General features: G+C 47.5%; 1 protein-coding gene across 1 annotated transcript; it reads right to left on the bottom strand.

Moving 5' to 3' along the window:
• Positions 1–525: 525 nt before the first annotated feature.
• Positions 526–15,614, bottom strand: NDFIP1 (Nedd4 family interacting protein 1). Its single transcript, XM_033073340.1, has 8 exons — positions 15,479–15,614; positions 6,807–6,894; positions 5,967–6,097; positions 5,072–5,159; positions 4,778–4,902; positions 3,225–3,291; positions 2,598–2,703; positions 526–673 (listed from the first exon to the last, which is right to left on the bottom strand). Exons 1-7 carry the CDS (start codon positions 15,521–15,523, stop codon positions 2,600–2,602), a joined length of 648 nt encoding a protein of 215 aa, XP_032929231.1. The 5' UTR covers positions 15,524–15,614; the 3' UTR covers positions 526–673; positions 2,598–2,599.
• Positions 15,615–15,680: the final 66 nt, after the last annotated feature.

Raw genomic sequence — 15,680 nt, 5'->3', positions numbered from 1 at the left:
ACCCTGCTCAGCACAGTGTCACACTCTGCAGTGTCACACTCTGCAGTGTCACACACTGCACAGCACAGTGTCACACCCCGCAGTGTCACACCCTGCAGTGGCAGTGTCACACCCCGCAGTGTCACACCCTGCAGTGTCAGTGTCACACACACAGCACAGTGTCACACCCCGCAGTGTCACACCCTGCAGTGTCAGTGTCACACACAGCACAGTGTCACACTCTGCAGTGTCACACCCTACACTGTCAGTGTCACACACAGCACAGTGTCACACCCCGCAGAGCCCAGCAGCTCCCGGCTGCAGCAGGAACTGAACAAGCCTGGCCCCTGCTGGCCCCGGGCCGGCTGCTGCTGCCCCAGCAGCACAAAGTGCCTGAACAGCTCCAGCAGCACTGCATCCCTCACTGCAACAGCTGCTCCCAACACCAGCCACTAATGAGGCAACAATTACAGAATTCTGCGTTAATTATTAAACCTTTACACCTAAAAACAAATAGAAATAAATGCTTCTCCTTTTTTTTTTTTTCTTTTTCCAACAGTACTTTTATTTATTTATTTTAAAGCAGGTGATTATTTTTTCTTCTGCTCCAGAGCCTTGATTCACTTCCTGCAGGTGTCCTGCTGCTTCTTGGGGGGGATTTCACTAATGCAGGAAGACATTTGCCAGAAAACATCTGTTGGAGAAGGATATTGAGCACTGAAACTGCAGTCAGAGGGTTATTTTGGATAGCAGGAGGATGTCGTTCACACAGCACAGGATGTCTAAGGGCTCATGAAGTGTCTCAGCACACAATGCTGTGACTCCAGCAAAATGCTCAGGGATCTGTGTGTGGTTAATGGGATAACACCAGGGCTGTGTCCATTGCTGCTCACACAGCTGGAATAGTAACTCCAGCTTTCCACCAGATTCATTTCACCAGGCTCTATTTTCTGGTTTGCACCCATTATTCCCCTCCTAATTTTCTAAAAATTATCCCTGCTCTAAAATAAAAACAACTCCTCACTGTGTCCTTTGCATCACGCCCTGGAGAGGAAATCTCATCTAAGGACAATACTACACTACAAATCCAAGTATTTTGTGGTTTTCTCACTCAGAATTCAGGATTAAAGATTTATTTTCAGGGGAAGTATCAAAGTTGTAACATTTATTAATTATTCTGGATATTTATCTCAGCATATCTGAAAGAGAAAGTGCTTTTTGAAAATGCTCTAAAATGACACATAAATAAGAATTAAAACACTCTACACCTCCACAAACATGGAGTGAAGCCAGGTCTCAAAAACTGTAATTTCAAATTTCAAACATAGGAAAAAAATGTGCATGAAAAAAACCACGGAGCTCTTTTAGGGAATAAAACAAAGTTTTGGTAAAGAAGCAGAATTTTTAAAAAAATTGTTCAGTCAGACAAAATACAGAGATAAAGCTGACTTTAAATGCTCACAATTCTGTGACCATAAACTGGGGGAAATCAACTCTCTGGTGAGTCAGCAGGAATCTGGGAGGATATTACAGATCCTGGAGGAGGTCACAAACCAGAACTTTGTTAAACAGAACTGAAACACAGACAGAAATTGGCTGAACTATTTTTACCCACTATCACCAGAGGAAAACACTGCACAAAGGCTGTTGTGTGCTGCAGGTTCTCCTCACAGGCTGGAAATGAAGGAGAATCGTGGGCAATTTGCAGTTTCTAATAAAAGGGAAGTGCATTTGGAAACCCAAGGCTGGGTTTTCAAATCTCAACAATTTAATGACCCCCAATTTAAAGCTGGGCTTGGTTTGGTTTCTTTGACTGTCCCAGCTGCAATTGCCTCTGTCTGGGGAAATGGAGTGTTATTATGATATTTCTAAAGGGAGCATCATGTTGCATTCCCCAGCTGGGAAGGAACCTATTCCAGGATTTCCTTCCCCTCGGGGAGGGACAGTTAATGCCAGGCCATTATCTGCTGTGAGCAGGAAATTGTGCTACAAGGCTCCAGCTACTTAAGCCTGCTCCTTTAAAACCCCATTAAGGCAGCAGGCTGAGGCTCAGCACTGAAGCAAAAGACTCCCAGGCTCTCAGGGTTTTGTAAGATGCTCAGGCAGCACAGCTCAGGTGTGTAGGAGAGCAAAGGTGTGCAAGGGTTTCCTCAGGAACCTGGCAGCAATTTCAAAGAGCACAATTCAGACAAATTGCTGGTTCTGGGACAAAAGGCAAAGCACTGGCACACCCCTCACAACTTTGGTGACCTCTGCTCGGGTTTGGGACACACCACGTGTTTCAGGCATGTGATTTATTCTCACAGACCCATGTGCCAAATGCACTGCAACACCAAGGGGCAGAGGTTTTGTTCTCACAGTTTCTGGTCATGGAATCAAATGAATACCCAACTCCTCACAGCAAAAATTCAGGGAGGAATGTCCAGTGTTCCTCTGCCTCCCATCAGCTGAGCCTGGGCTCTGCAGGCTCAGAGGCTGGGGAGGGGATACCAAGAAACAACTGTTCCCTGCTTCCTTGAGTTCTAAAAATACTCAAGCAATGGAAAGTGTAGCCTAGAGAAACCACTGAATAGAGTTAAAATCAAAGCAGAACAAATTCAGGAAAGCAGAAAATTTACCTTTAGTAAATAAAGAGAACTCTGGTTCTGGGGAGAGTGGAAAACGTATCTGGCATCTTCCTGACCTTTGCATAATTAATAAATCCTCTGAGAAACAGCAGAAAACCTGCAGGGGAGAGACACATTTGTCCAGTTAACACAGGTGCTGCTTCTTCAAGGAGAGGAACAGCTGAACTCCCTGCATCACCTCATCCCTGGCATGCTCAGCAGCTGATCACACACAGTCATCACTTGTGGCAGCAATAACACCTCATCTTTCCATTTCAGGTAATTGCAAAAAACAAACTTTCCTTGGGCAATCGTAAAACTTCTGACTCCAAACAAGATTCAGTCACTCCCAAAGCAGGAGAAAGAAAATAAAATGAGGAAGGCAACAATCCACTCTTCCATTTAAGATGCAAGAGCAGACCCAACATCAGTTACAAGCATTATTCTCTAATTAACTTCTGGATGATATGAGGATGCTGCCACCTGAGTTTACATGTGCCTTTAAAAATTGTTCAGTCAGAGTATGAGGGTCACATTCCATCTGTACATCTACACACACAGATTTAACAGCCAGGAATGATCACAAAGTCCCAACTGACTTCAGAGTTTTTAAGCATCTTTCTCCCCCCAGACACTCACCTAGTACAAGGAAGACCCACCAAAGCCAGTACTGGCCATCGAAGTAACCAGGAAAATAGGTGGAGAACTGAAAAACAGCCAAAAAAATACAGCTTAGAGCACGTGGAGTTTGTGAACCAAAGTCTATTCCCCCCAGTTTCAGATCAGGGCTGCACACAGATCTCATGGAATGCTGCATTTCACCAGGAATGAGTTACCTCCACTAACTTATTTATGGCTTTTCTGCACCAGCTCTAACAAGGGGAATTCAGATTCAACAGCCAACTATGAACTCTGGCAATCAGTAGGGCACAAGGACACTACTGGGCAAATATTCCTGTTTTAAATTGTGTCCTGGATGCTTATAAAGCACAGCTGCAGTTTCTGAAAGGGTAGGGCAGGCTTGCAGCACTGCAGCACATTCATTACACTGTCAGGCTGGATGGAGTGACAGCTGGAAAAGAAATCCCACATCTGTGGAACCCACTGACAGATTCACAGTTGGGAAAATTACTGCTATTAAATGAAAGGTACCAACACCATGAGAGCACTGAAGTTCACAGTGTCAGGATAAAGACAGTATCATTCCTCTGGCTTTGCTCTATTCAAGTTTAAAAACCTAACAAAAGATAAATTTGTTGCTGTGTTTAAATCAAATCCACAGATAATGTCACCTCCTTCTGTCACATCTCTTAATCCAGCAAATAGCTCTTAAAACCTCAGTAGCAAGATGACCACAAAAACTGCCTACAGAAAAGTGAAGAGATGTTGTATTTACAAATTAGAATTCCCAGCCCCAGAAGACAGGGTAGGAAGTGACAGCTCTGACATTAATGCTCTCTATTTCCACTTACAGCCAGTGAGCTGCTCTGCTTGAAATTCAACTTTCAGCCTGGAATGTCTGTGTGCCATCATTTCCAAATAAAGACTTCCTGATGGAAATATTTTCTCCCAATCCCTCCAAAAACTGCAAGAGCCCCAAACCCTGGAGCAGGATGGCTGCTGGTGCCTGCAGGGAGGCTGCACCAGAGGGCACCCACGGCCTTCTCCCACTGCTGCTCCAAAGCTCCTCCCCAGGAGGAGCCTCCTTCCCACATCTCAGAGAATTTCCTGATTTCCAGAGGACAGCCTAAGGCACAGCAGGCTGCCTGGGTTAATGTTTTCCCAGGATCAGAGCACAAAACCACACCCTGATCAGGCCAGAGGTTCTGTCAGACACACTGAGAATGAATCCAGAATCCCAGAGTGGGCTGGGTTGGAAAGGATCCTACAGCTTCTCTCTTTTGGACACCTTCCACTATCCCAGGAATTCCAGCTTAAACTTGGACACTTCCAGGGATGAAGCATCCCCAAAGCATGTCTGGGTGTGCAATCATTCTTTTCTTGTACTAGAATTGTAATTTCAGGATATAATAATGAAAAGGCTCTGTTCTTAGTGAATAAATAGCTCAAAAATTATTTCAGCATTAAAAAAAACAACCCTAAATGTATCATAACTTCAGTATGAGATAAAATCCTGCTGGGGAAGAAGAGCATCAGTGTCTGTGTAGGTGTTTTTGCAGCACACAACTCACCCTGACAATAAGGATCCATTTAATAAGAGACAGACCAAACCCAGAAATGGCCCCATATCGTCCTGCAGCTGAAGTAGTCAGACAGAAAGACAGGAAAAATCCAATCCAGTTGAAGAGGAATGCCACTGAGAAAGCAGGAGAAAAGCAGCAGGTCAAGACACCTTTATATTCCAAGGAAAAAATCATAAACTCCTTGCACACAGGTCTTTCCTGGTGCTACATAAATATAAATGTGACCCAAACTATTTTGGGTCATTGCTTGGGAAAAAAAAGTTCCTTCCATCAGGTACTTACTGAAGAAAGTCAGCATGAAAATGCCATCATTTCCTATCCTCAGCTGGTCAGTGTCATCAAAGTCATCCCGTGTCACAAAATCTTCATCCTGCAAAGCAAGGGGATTTAGGTCACACAGCAACCTCACTCCTGGGTGTGACTCTTCAAAAAAAAGGCCTGAAATCCTAAATCTCAAAAGGCTACAAATGCAAGCAGAAAAAATTCCTGTTTCTCATCCTGAAATGGTGCAGGGCATGAAATCTTATCTATATACTAGGAAATGTATCTTTATTTTTAACAGAGTCAAGATGCAGCCTGTTCTTGTTCTCACTGTGAAGAATTCTTCAACTCATCAAAAAATTATCATCTCAGCAAGGAATTTGGCTTCTGTGAAGAAGTGTAATGAGCAGTGGGCTTCTGATGCTAGCAGGGGTGGAGGGAATGGCTGAACAAGAGATAATGTTGAAAAAACAAAAAGAAATAATTCTGACAGAATGGTTTTATCGTCCTTGTATCAGCTACATTGACCTCCAGAAAAGTCAACTAAGTAAGCAGCAGGAGTATCAAGGGTAGATATGCCAGACAGCTGAAGAATTAATCCTAAATCTTTTTCAAAAATGAAAAAAATACCCAACAAAAACCCCAGTGTCAGTGCACAGGGTTACAGTACAGTCCCTCTGTCAGTTTGCCAAGCTAATCTGGCTAGCACATGCTGGCATTACTGAGATGTCTGACATCATCACAGAGCTCAGAGGAAAATTAAAAAGAAAAAAAAAATTAAATAGCCACAGGACTCTCAGGAGCGTGGAACATCATCATCTCAGAAAGCTTCAGAAACACAAAAAACCCAACACAAATTTTAGAAGGTATGCCACAGGCTGGGCAGGAGTGAAAGCTGGCACTCAGGGACACTCACCCTGCCAGGCACCAAGGGAATGGTGGCCTCAGCCTTGCTCCTCTCGGCCTCGTCGTAGCTGGGCAGGGTGGTGGCCACGTTGTAGGACGGCGGCTTCGGGAACCCTGACTCATCCTTGTAGTCAAAGTAAGCTGCACAAAAACAGTTCCACAGGAGGTCACTCAGCACTTCCTCAAGAACCCAGCAGTGCTCCAGGTGACCTCCATGAGCCCCACTGCCCAGGCTGTGAGAGCTGTCCCCTCCCCAGCCTCCCAGCCACTCCTGCCATCCCAAAGCAGAAGCCAAAAGCACAGGAGCACCTCTGCAGCCAGAGCTCCCACTGAACATGTCTGGCTGTACTGCTGCTTCAAACAACACCACATGCTGTGCCTCTGCTGCCTTGGAACCTCAGAGAGTCACGTTCCCAGATCCAAGTGGTTATTAAAGTTATTAGTGACAGGACAGCAGGAAGGTTCAAAGTCCCATCCAAGTGCTTAGTTATTGGAAAGTGCAGGGAAAGTGAATTCTTTAAACCCTTTTAAGTAACAAATCCTTTAAGGAAGGGGCACAGCATCATCCAAATGCCAGATAATGAGAGGGGAACCACAAATCCTCCCAGCACTTTGATTTTTAACTGCCTTCAATTTACTGAGAACACTGTGAACTGTAACTTGAACATCCCTTGATGGGATGACATCAGATGAATGCGGCCAAATTGCATCTCCCAAACCACAAGTACCAACAGGCTGTGTGGATCAATCCTGATCCCTGCAGTCTGGGAAGGTGCTGCAGTGCCAGCCATGGATGGGGAGAGCAACCAGAGGCAGCAGAGCAATCCCACCCTGGCCCAGGTGAGAGTACCTGAGGTCTCTGCAGAAATGCTGCTGTAGGGTGGAGGGGCATCGTTCACCACGGGCACGGCCTCGCCCGGCTCCTCTTCATTCTGCAGCTGAACAGAAGCACACACCAGGGTTAGGGGGGCTCTCTGTGCTCTGACAGCACCCCTGCAGCTTCCATTCCACACAACAGACTCTTCTGCAGCACCACGGGACACAGAGCAGCTGCTCAGCCTCCCTCTGAAGCATTCCCACTTGAAATGATCAATCTTCCAGCTCAGTTTTGATGTTGTTTTGAAATGCTCTCCTCACACACCTGGACTCCAGCAAAGCACAGCACACAGCTTTCCAGTACCTTTCCATTTCCTGGCACCAGCTCAGCTCACACTGCTCAGGAGCTGCATCTGTTTTAGTCAGAGAAATACAGTGAGATACCCAACAAAAGGCTCCATTGCTGCCTGTGGCTCTGCTAAGGAAGGCTTTTTCCATGGATACCTTACATAATGATGCACAGAAGTATAAATGTTGCCATTTCCCTTCAACCTTTCACACTGCATGACTGAAAAGGAGCTGGTTTATTTTGTGCACTGTGCTTCCCACAGGCTCTGTATAAATAACAGGAGCTATCACAGCTCCAGCACGAGGCAGGTGTGCCATGGCAGCTTTGATCAGGGAAGCAGAAGTACCAGGCCAGAAAGGAGGTTACAGCTGCCATCTCATGTTTCCCTTCCTTCCATTTCTCACCACCTCAGCAGCAAAGGCACTGAGGTGTTCTGCAGAACAGCTCACCTCCAACAAGCACCTCAGGACTGAAGCACTGCCCTCATTTCAAACACCACTAAACAATGTCTCCTCCAGCTCTCCCTCCTGCAATCCCACACACTTGCTCCTGAAGCCACCCAGGATATTTTGCTTTCTTTTCTTTGGAGAGATGTGTTGCTATTCTCCTTGAGTATTTAACACAGGGGGTGGGGACATAGGGGGATGTTATCTTATTTGTACCTCTTATCAGGGGAAAATAAATCAGCTGTTATTTCTAAATGCAGATCTTGGATATCCAAGTGTTCTGTGGTTTTAGCTGCTTAACATCAAAGAACACAGCATGGTTTGGGTTGGAAGGGCTCTTAAAGCCCATCCCATTCCACACCCTGCCATGGCAGGGACATCTCCTCTGTCCCAGTTTGCTCCAAACCCATCCAACCTGGCCTTGGACATTTCCAAGGATCCAGGGGCAGCCACAGCTGCTCTGTGCCAGTGAAAATCTGTAATTTATAACCTGTTCCAGATCACACTGCATCCACAGCCTCTATAAAAGTCTTGACTGGGCTCAGCAGATGACAATGAGTGGTTCTGCTGGCAGGTCCAAGGGCTCAGCTGAGAGGAGGAAAGGGAGGAAAAGGGAGGAAAGGACCAGAACAAAATCAGGATCACTGTCTGCCAGTCCAGGTGCAACAGAGCAGAGCACCACAGTCCTGCACTCCAGCTCCACATCAGCTGAAGCTCACTCTGCTCTCCAGGAACATTTTCTAACCAGAACAAGCAGAGAGGGAAAAAAAGGGTGTGGTGAGCCCCAAGCTTTGTGGATAAGAAGCCCTCACATGACAACGCTGAGCCCTTTCCTTGAAGGAGCAGGAATCAGTGATCCGGATGAAAATTTAATTTAATCCGTGTTGCAGCAGGAGCAGCTCCCAGCACAGCTGGCAGCAGGACACACCCCCGGCCTGGGCCCTGGCCAGATGTGCAGCAGGGCAAACAAAGGCAGGGTGTGAGGCCCTGGGGGTGCAGCTGGCAGGACCTGCCTCACCTGCAGCTTTCCTGAGCCCCAGGGCACTGAGCAGGGACAGGGAGCTGCAGCAGCTCCCACCACAGCCAGGCACTTCCAAGACACAAAAATGCTTCATTTTATAAACATCACTGAGCTCGGCATTAGAAGTAAATGCAAACTAACTTAAGAAGTAATTGCCTGTTAGAATATACTTTATTTTCTTTTTAACAGACAGCATTACTCCAGAAATCCCAAACCACCCACAAAGCACGAGGGGCAATGGAAGGGGCAGGAAAATACAGAGCCAAACTGCTTGGTTCAATCTCTGCCCCTGATCCCTGCACACAGCAGGGGCACAAAAAGATGATCTTTAAGGTCATCCCAAGCCAACCCATTCTGGGATTCCATGACTCCCCAAGCTCTGTAGTTTATGAATTCTCAGAAAATGCTCCACCATGCTTATTGTGAGTCTATCCATGAAAATTCAGCATTTCTTTTCTCCCTGTGCTGTGCAGGACCTGGGCTGTTCACAGGAGGAAAGGCTCTGTCACAGCTGGGACACTCTGGTGCCCTTTGTTACCTGCTCTCCAGCTGAGGGGGTGGCAGAAATTCAACCCCTGATGCCTGTGAGAAAGAAGAGCCTGAGAGCACAGTCAGCAGGGAGGGGGGAGGAAAGCACCACACGTGACAACGCTGCAAGAAATGAAACAAAAGAGGACACAGATATTGAGTGGAATATTAACTCCTACCACTGGCTCTTCTTTCAATAGTGAAAAGAAATACATGTTCTTCCACCAATGTCATGTGGGAGAAAGCAGCTGAATTCCCTGCTGCCTTCAAACATCCCAGTTCAGGTAATGCATAATGACACAAAAAATGCAGCCACTTTCTGAAGTCGAGCTCCAGGCTGTAGGAGGTTACAGCTATAGAAAATATATTTTTCTCCTAATGGACAAGGTACACAAATGCCTTCCAGCCTTTTTAATGATTCCAGGCATCTAAAATTCAACTAAGTGCCTATTAGCAGAGCAGGGAGGGTTCATGTGACAGGAAGAATGACTCATCAGGCCTGGCAGTGCCACACTGCTGCCCTGGCCTGGCCCTGGCTCCCACCTGCCCTGCACAGCTCCAGGTATGGACCTGAGGCTTCAGAACCCAAATTCAGCCTGGCTAAAAGCAGTGTCTGACTTCAGCCTGCTCTGCTGAGGCTGGGGGATAATTCTTTCCTAGATTCACTGGTGGGTTTTAGCTTTTCAGGCAAGGTTCTGGTATTGGTGGCATTAAAAATAAGACAGTCTTTACAGCCATGCATGTAGTTACTAAAACAACAGCTTGGTTGGGATTTTTTCACCAGACTGCTAAACCAACAGAAAATTGACTGATAGAACATCCAGGGATATTTATTTTCAAAAAAGCCCCAGCATCAGAAGCCTGGCACAGAGCAGGACATCACCTCTGGTTGCCACTTGCCCAGAGTGAGACCTGTCCCATGTAAACAAACAGCACAGCAGCAGAAAAGTTGAAATCCACCAAGCTGTTTGGAAATATTTCCATGTAAACTTTGAAGTAAGCATTTCCAATAAATATATTGGTTCATTCTTCCAAATTTCCTAAACTCAGCATATGGGCTGCTGACATAGTTTTGAATCTTTATTTTTTAACTCCCCTTTGCCAAGTTCTGAGGGTGCACATAAATACTCTTTACACCAAATCAGCATCACTACACTAAATCAGCATTACTACAAGCTTGGCCTTAGCAATGATCACATATCATTACATATCTTCAGCCTTTTGGAAGCAAATTAAAGTCACTGCCAGCTCTGAAAAGGAGAGTTATTTTTACTGAATTTTGTTTTACTTAATTAAACAAACCCCAATTTAAAATCCTGACTTTTGCCCAATATTGTTGCAAATTCCTATAACTCAACATAGCTTATTAATCAGCAGGAATAATGATAAGCTACCAGAGAAGCCAACCCACACCCTGCAGCCCTCTCCCTGATGAGCAAACAGCTGTTTGCTCCCCCAGGCTCTTCCAGCCCATTTCCCTGGAGCAGTGCCACCCCGAGTGTCACCAGCCCTGGCACTGGCACAGGTGTGCTGAGCACCTCTCAGGTGACACAGCTGGCGCCTGTGCCAAGCCAACCCTCCCTGGGGAGATGCTGAGCCCCAGGTGACCTCCCTGCATGTGCCAACCTGAGAATTTCCCCAAGGAAAGGTGCTCAGGCTTTGGCAGGGGCTGCCCAGGCAGGTTTGGATCCTCATCCCTGGGGGTGGCACTCAGAGCTGGGGACAGGGTGGGGATGGGGCACAGCTGGGACTGGATGGGCTGGGAGGGATTTTCCAAACTGACTTTGACATTCTGAGATAATCCTCCCTTTCAACAAAGGACTGAAAACTTTAATTTCATTTAAATTATTAAAAGTCCAGCCCCCAAACCCAGGTTTTTCCCCAGCTGGAGCAGCACCCAGTGAGCAGCAGCAGCATCCAGCAGAGGGGGGCAATGGCAAAGATCCCATGAGCCACCAAAAGGTAAAAACACAAGTCAAAACCTATTTTATGCCCATAAAATACAACCTGTGCTCATGAGGGTGTTGTCCTGTGACTCACTGCAGCCAAGGGCCTGACACCACAGAAATGCTCCTCAGTCCTGGGAAACAAGCTGGGCTGATTCCTGTGCTTCTGTTCAAACAGGGACTCAGACTGGTCTGGACAGACTGGAAACAAGCACTTGGGCCAGCACAAACCTGTGCCACACACTGGCCTTAGACTTGAGAGATCAAGGTCTTAATAGGGAAAAAGTAGGTTTTAATCTTGGACAGCTGTAATTAAATTTCCCACACTTAGAGCATCAGGCTTTCTCATAATATTTAGAATGAGATTAATGTTTTTTTCTGGACATTAGGGCATTACAGTAAGACTTCTAAACATTCTAAAGTAGTACATTTTTTAAATGGTCATATGAAGAAGGTTAAGTATCTCCAATGGGAAAAAAATCCCATAGATTGTACCACCACAGATCAAATTTGAATATTCCACAACAGGCAGGAACAGAATGATTGGATACCCCTTATTATTGAACTTTGCTCACTCATCCCAATGACAAAGGACCAGAATTCACACACACACAGAACTTTAGCTCCTTGCTTTCTGTATGGTTATTTCTAAGTCATGATGCCAAACCCACAGCAAAAGGTTCCTCATCTCCTTAACAACCCAAAGCCCTCAGGGATTGTTCCTACAGCTGCTTCCCAATGGGGTTACTGAGCCCCACTGAATTTCAGTGATGAGAGAAAAGTTACTAAAAAAGCCCAACTCAGAGTTCAACACCATCCTGATGCCCGAGATAATGTTACATTTAGAAGTTTGCATGCAAAGCTATTTTCTCCTGCTGCACAAGCTGTGAGATGACCCTGAACATGCTTTGAGTTTTAGGGACAGAATGTATTTAAATTCTATAAAAGCTTTTTCACACAGAATCACTAAACCCTTGCAAACTTACCTGACAGGTACTGTTGCCTACAGAAGTGGATGTTTCAGAGGGAAATAATCAGATTTTAGTCATCTGAGCACAGACAAGGCTGGACAAGGGGCAGCTTCAGCACAACCTCAGAGCAGAGGCTGTACAAACAATTTTACTCTGCAATTTTTCTAAATATACTGGGTTTATGTCAATGGCATCTCCTATTCTGCTTACAAATAAAATGAAATATATAAATAAATATGCAAACAACCTAGCCTGCAACTTTTCTTACCATTCTTATCTTTAGCCAGCACATCTTGCACACTGCAAGGACCTCACTGAGGAAACAGTCACTGCCATTCCTGATTCTAATTGCTGACAGGAAAAGATTGGGGATGCTCTCATGTATTAGTTTCAAGCTGTGTGCCCATTTCAGCTGAAAAATTAAGCACAAGCTTAAGGTACACACAAGGCAGCAACTGATATCTGCCTCTCTGTTCCACTCCAGCCTCCCCAGATATTAAAGAAGCATTGTGGTCCTTCATCATGGATTTAAACTCTATTCCCATTCTATCTCCAGCAATGTATTTCTTCTCCAGTTTTCACAGAATCAAAAACAAACAAATGGAAAAATCCTTCTTGCTTATTTTTCCCATCGACACCTCCCTTCTGGAATGATTCATGATCCATGTAAACCTTCAACAAGTGGAACAGGAAGACACAGCACTTAAAAATGAATACATCTTCATTATTTAACACTCCCACCATTTCCCAGGTGGGTTTACATTACTCATACACCTCACACATATTTTCAAATGCTCCAAGTGCAAAGCATGCCTGGAAAACACAGAGTGTAAATAAACCTGTTAAAGCTGGGCTATTTTTTCCAGAGTGGATGGTAATTTCTATTCCAAGGATGAAACACAGTTCTGCCAACTGAACTCTCAATCCAGGGTTATGCTGGAAAGGTTTTAAACCCCCTAATCCCAATAACATCCCTGTATAACTTTCCCAAAAGGAGATTGAAATGACAACAGCCTCTCAGTGTCCCTTTTTGGGGACAGCAGTGCCTGGAATAACAGTAATAACAGTAATAACAGTACCAGGGCGAGCTGCAGCTCTCCTTCTTCCCCAAGCTCTCCACTCCCACCTCCACAAGCAGAGCCCCAGCACCTGGCCTGCAGGGGAGGATCCAAATCCAGCAGCCTGACCCTGGCCCAGCCCATGGAAGGGGGTGGGGAGGCTGAAACTCCTTCTCCAGAGTTTTAGATTTATTTTACATGGAGCTGCACTTCCTCAGAGCGTGAGCTCAGACTCACATCACCCAAAGGCATCACTGCAGGCTGCTTTTTATCAGATTGCTGGATGCCTGAACAAAGCCATGGGCTGGGAAGTTGGCTTTGGAAAATAAATCAGTGCACGCCCCTTGCACACTGCCCACAGTGGTGAACGGACACAGGCTGAGTTTGCAGGGAAGAAAGAGGCTGCTGATGGAGCACAGCCCACATTTACACATTCCCACATCCCACCTGCAGGGCTGAGGAAGGGCTGGGAGAGGAAACACACAGGTCTCAAACTCGGGTATCAAGTTCTGTTGTGCTCACACCATGGTCATCACCTCTCACCTTTTTTTCCTGAAAATACTTGAGGAATCCTACAAATATTGTACAGGTTCCACAGTGCCCACACCTCAGTGCTGCTCCCACATGCACATGGATAATCAGGAACCCATCCCAGAGTGAGGGTCACATCCCTGGCATGCCAGAACAATCATATTTACCTCCACAGGAACCACCCAACTCCATTAATGCATCCCCCCATCACCCAAAAAGTTTAAAAATTCCTCCACTGCATCATAATGCAATAATTTAAAGGATTCAATGAGCTTGTTGTGAATTTCTCCACTGACTGGGTCCTGTGTTCACCTGCAGCCCTTGCAGTTATCACTCCACTATCAGTCTCTCTTCCTTGGCACATGGTACATTCATTACTGTACATTCATACACACAGTTAGTTTCAAAATATGGGGAAAAAATTGACATTTTCAATGCTACAGAGACTCTCCCACTCTCTCATCCTCTCTTTATCTAAATCCCAACTGCACCTCCACAGCTTGCAGGGTTTTTGAAGGAACACAAGGAGCCAGTTCAGTGATAACTCACTTCACAGCAGGAATACCTGGGTTCTGTCAGAGGAAAGAGAAGCAATTTCTAAACAGCTGCACGACAGTAAATATATTTACGTACATGTGAGAATCTGCCTCTCACTCCAGTTAAACCAGTGGCTCCAGAGGCCTCCATTATGTGCTTGTCTTTAGCAGTGCAAATCTCCCCTAATCTCTGCAGATGAGTCTGCCCTGGCTCTGCCCGAGGTGTGAGCAGACACCACGGTGAGCTGGCAAACAGCAGCTCTGCACCCCTCGGGGGGAGCACAGTGTGTGCATCAGCCAGGTGACAGCAGGACACTCAGTGACTGTCACCATCCCCAGGCTCCAGAAACGGGACACCTGCAGATCCCTTGGGAACAGGCATCGGTGAACACACTTGTCACTTGTTGGGGTCAACACCAGCAGCAGGACTGTGCCAGCAAAGGCGATTAGTGACAGACCTGGTTATCTGTCCCGAGCCGGTCCCAGAACAACACAAAGAGATTTGTCTTTGGAAGTCAGCACATCTGTTTTGCACTGAGCAAAAAAAAAAAAAAGCCTAAGTTTTGCTTTACTTCTACATTTCCAGTCTGTAAAAACACGGAGCTGTCAGATGAGACAAGTACTCCATCCCATGGGAGGGTGGATGTCGAACTCTGCCGAGCCAGAGCCTACCCACGCTGGGAATGCTCCCCAGGAAAAGTCACAACACAGCGATTTCCTGGGAGAACCTCGCTTCAGCAGGAGCGAGCTGTCTGCTGCTTTCAGGGACTTCTCCATTCCTCCAAGTACAGAATCCTCCGTGTCTGATGGCAGAAAGGCCCTGCCAGAACTGGGTCACAGCGGGGCCCAGCCGAGCCCCGGTGCTGCGGACAAACGGGAGGCAGGAGGAGAAGAACGAGCCCAACTCCCGAGGGAGCTCTTTAGGGCCTAGGGGGGTTCAGAGGAGCCCGCACGGCAAAGGCAGAAGGGAACTAACGGAGAGCTCGGCTCGATGCCGAACGGGACCGTTCCCTGCGTTGGGGGGGACACGAGCGGCGGGGTCAGCGCCCTGCGCCAAGGTCGCCCCGGGACTGGGCAAGCACCGGCCCCGACACACCCGGCCCCGGCACCGGGCAAACAGCGGCCCCAGGACAGAGCAAACAGCGGCCCCGGACACACCCGGCCCCGAGCCGGCGGGGGAGCGGCTCCGCGGCCCAGCCCGGCCCGACCCCCCCGGGGACCCGCGGCCTCCGCCCCGGGCGCTGCCGCCAGCGCAGGCCCCGCTCCCGGCCCCGCCGCCCCGGCAGCCCCCGGCCCCGCTCCCGGCCCCGCCGCTCTCACCTGCTGGTAGCGGCCGGTGCTGGGCTCGGCGGCCGCGGCCGCCATGGCGCTGCGGGCTCGGTGCGGGCGCTGCGCAGGGAGGCGGCGGGGCCCGGGCGCTGCTCGCTGCGGGCTCCGCTCGCTCCCGCCCTCCCCGTCACGCTCGGCCGCGCCGCCCCCGCCCCGCCCGCCGCCGGAGCCGCCCCGGGCGCGTTCCTGGAGG

Source organism: Catharus ustulatus, chromosome 15 (genome assembly GCF_009819885.2).
Source record: "Catharus ustulatus isolate bCatUst1 chromosome 15, bCatUst1.pri.v2, whole genome shotgun sequence".
Taxonomy (NCBI): Eukaryota; Metazoa; Chordata; class Aves; order Passeriformes; family Turdidae; genus Catharus; species Catharus ustulatus.
This window is presented reverse-complemented; position numbering and strand designations above follow the sequence as displayed.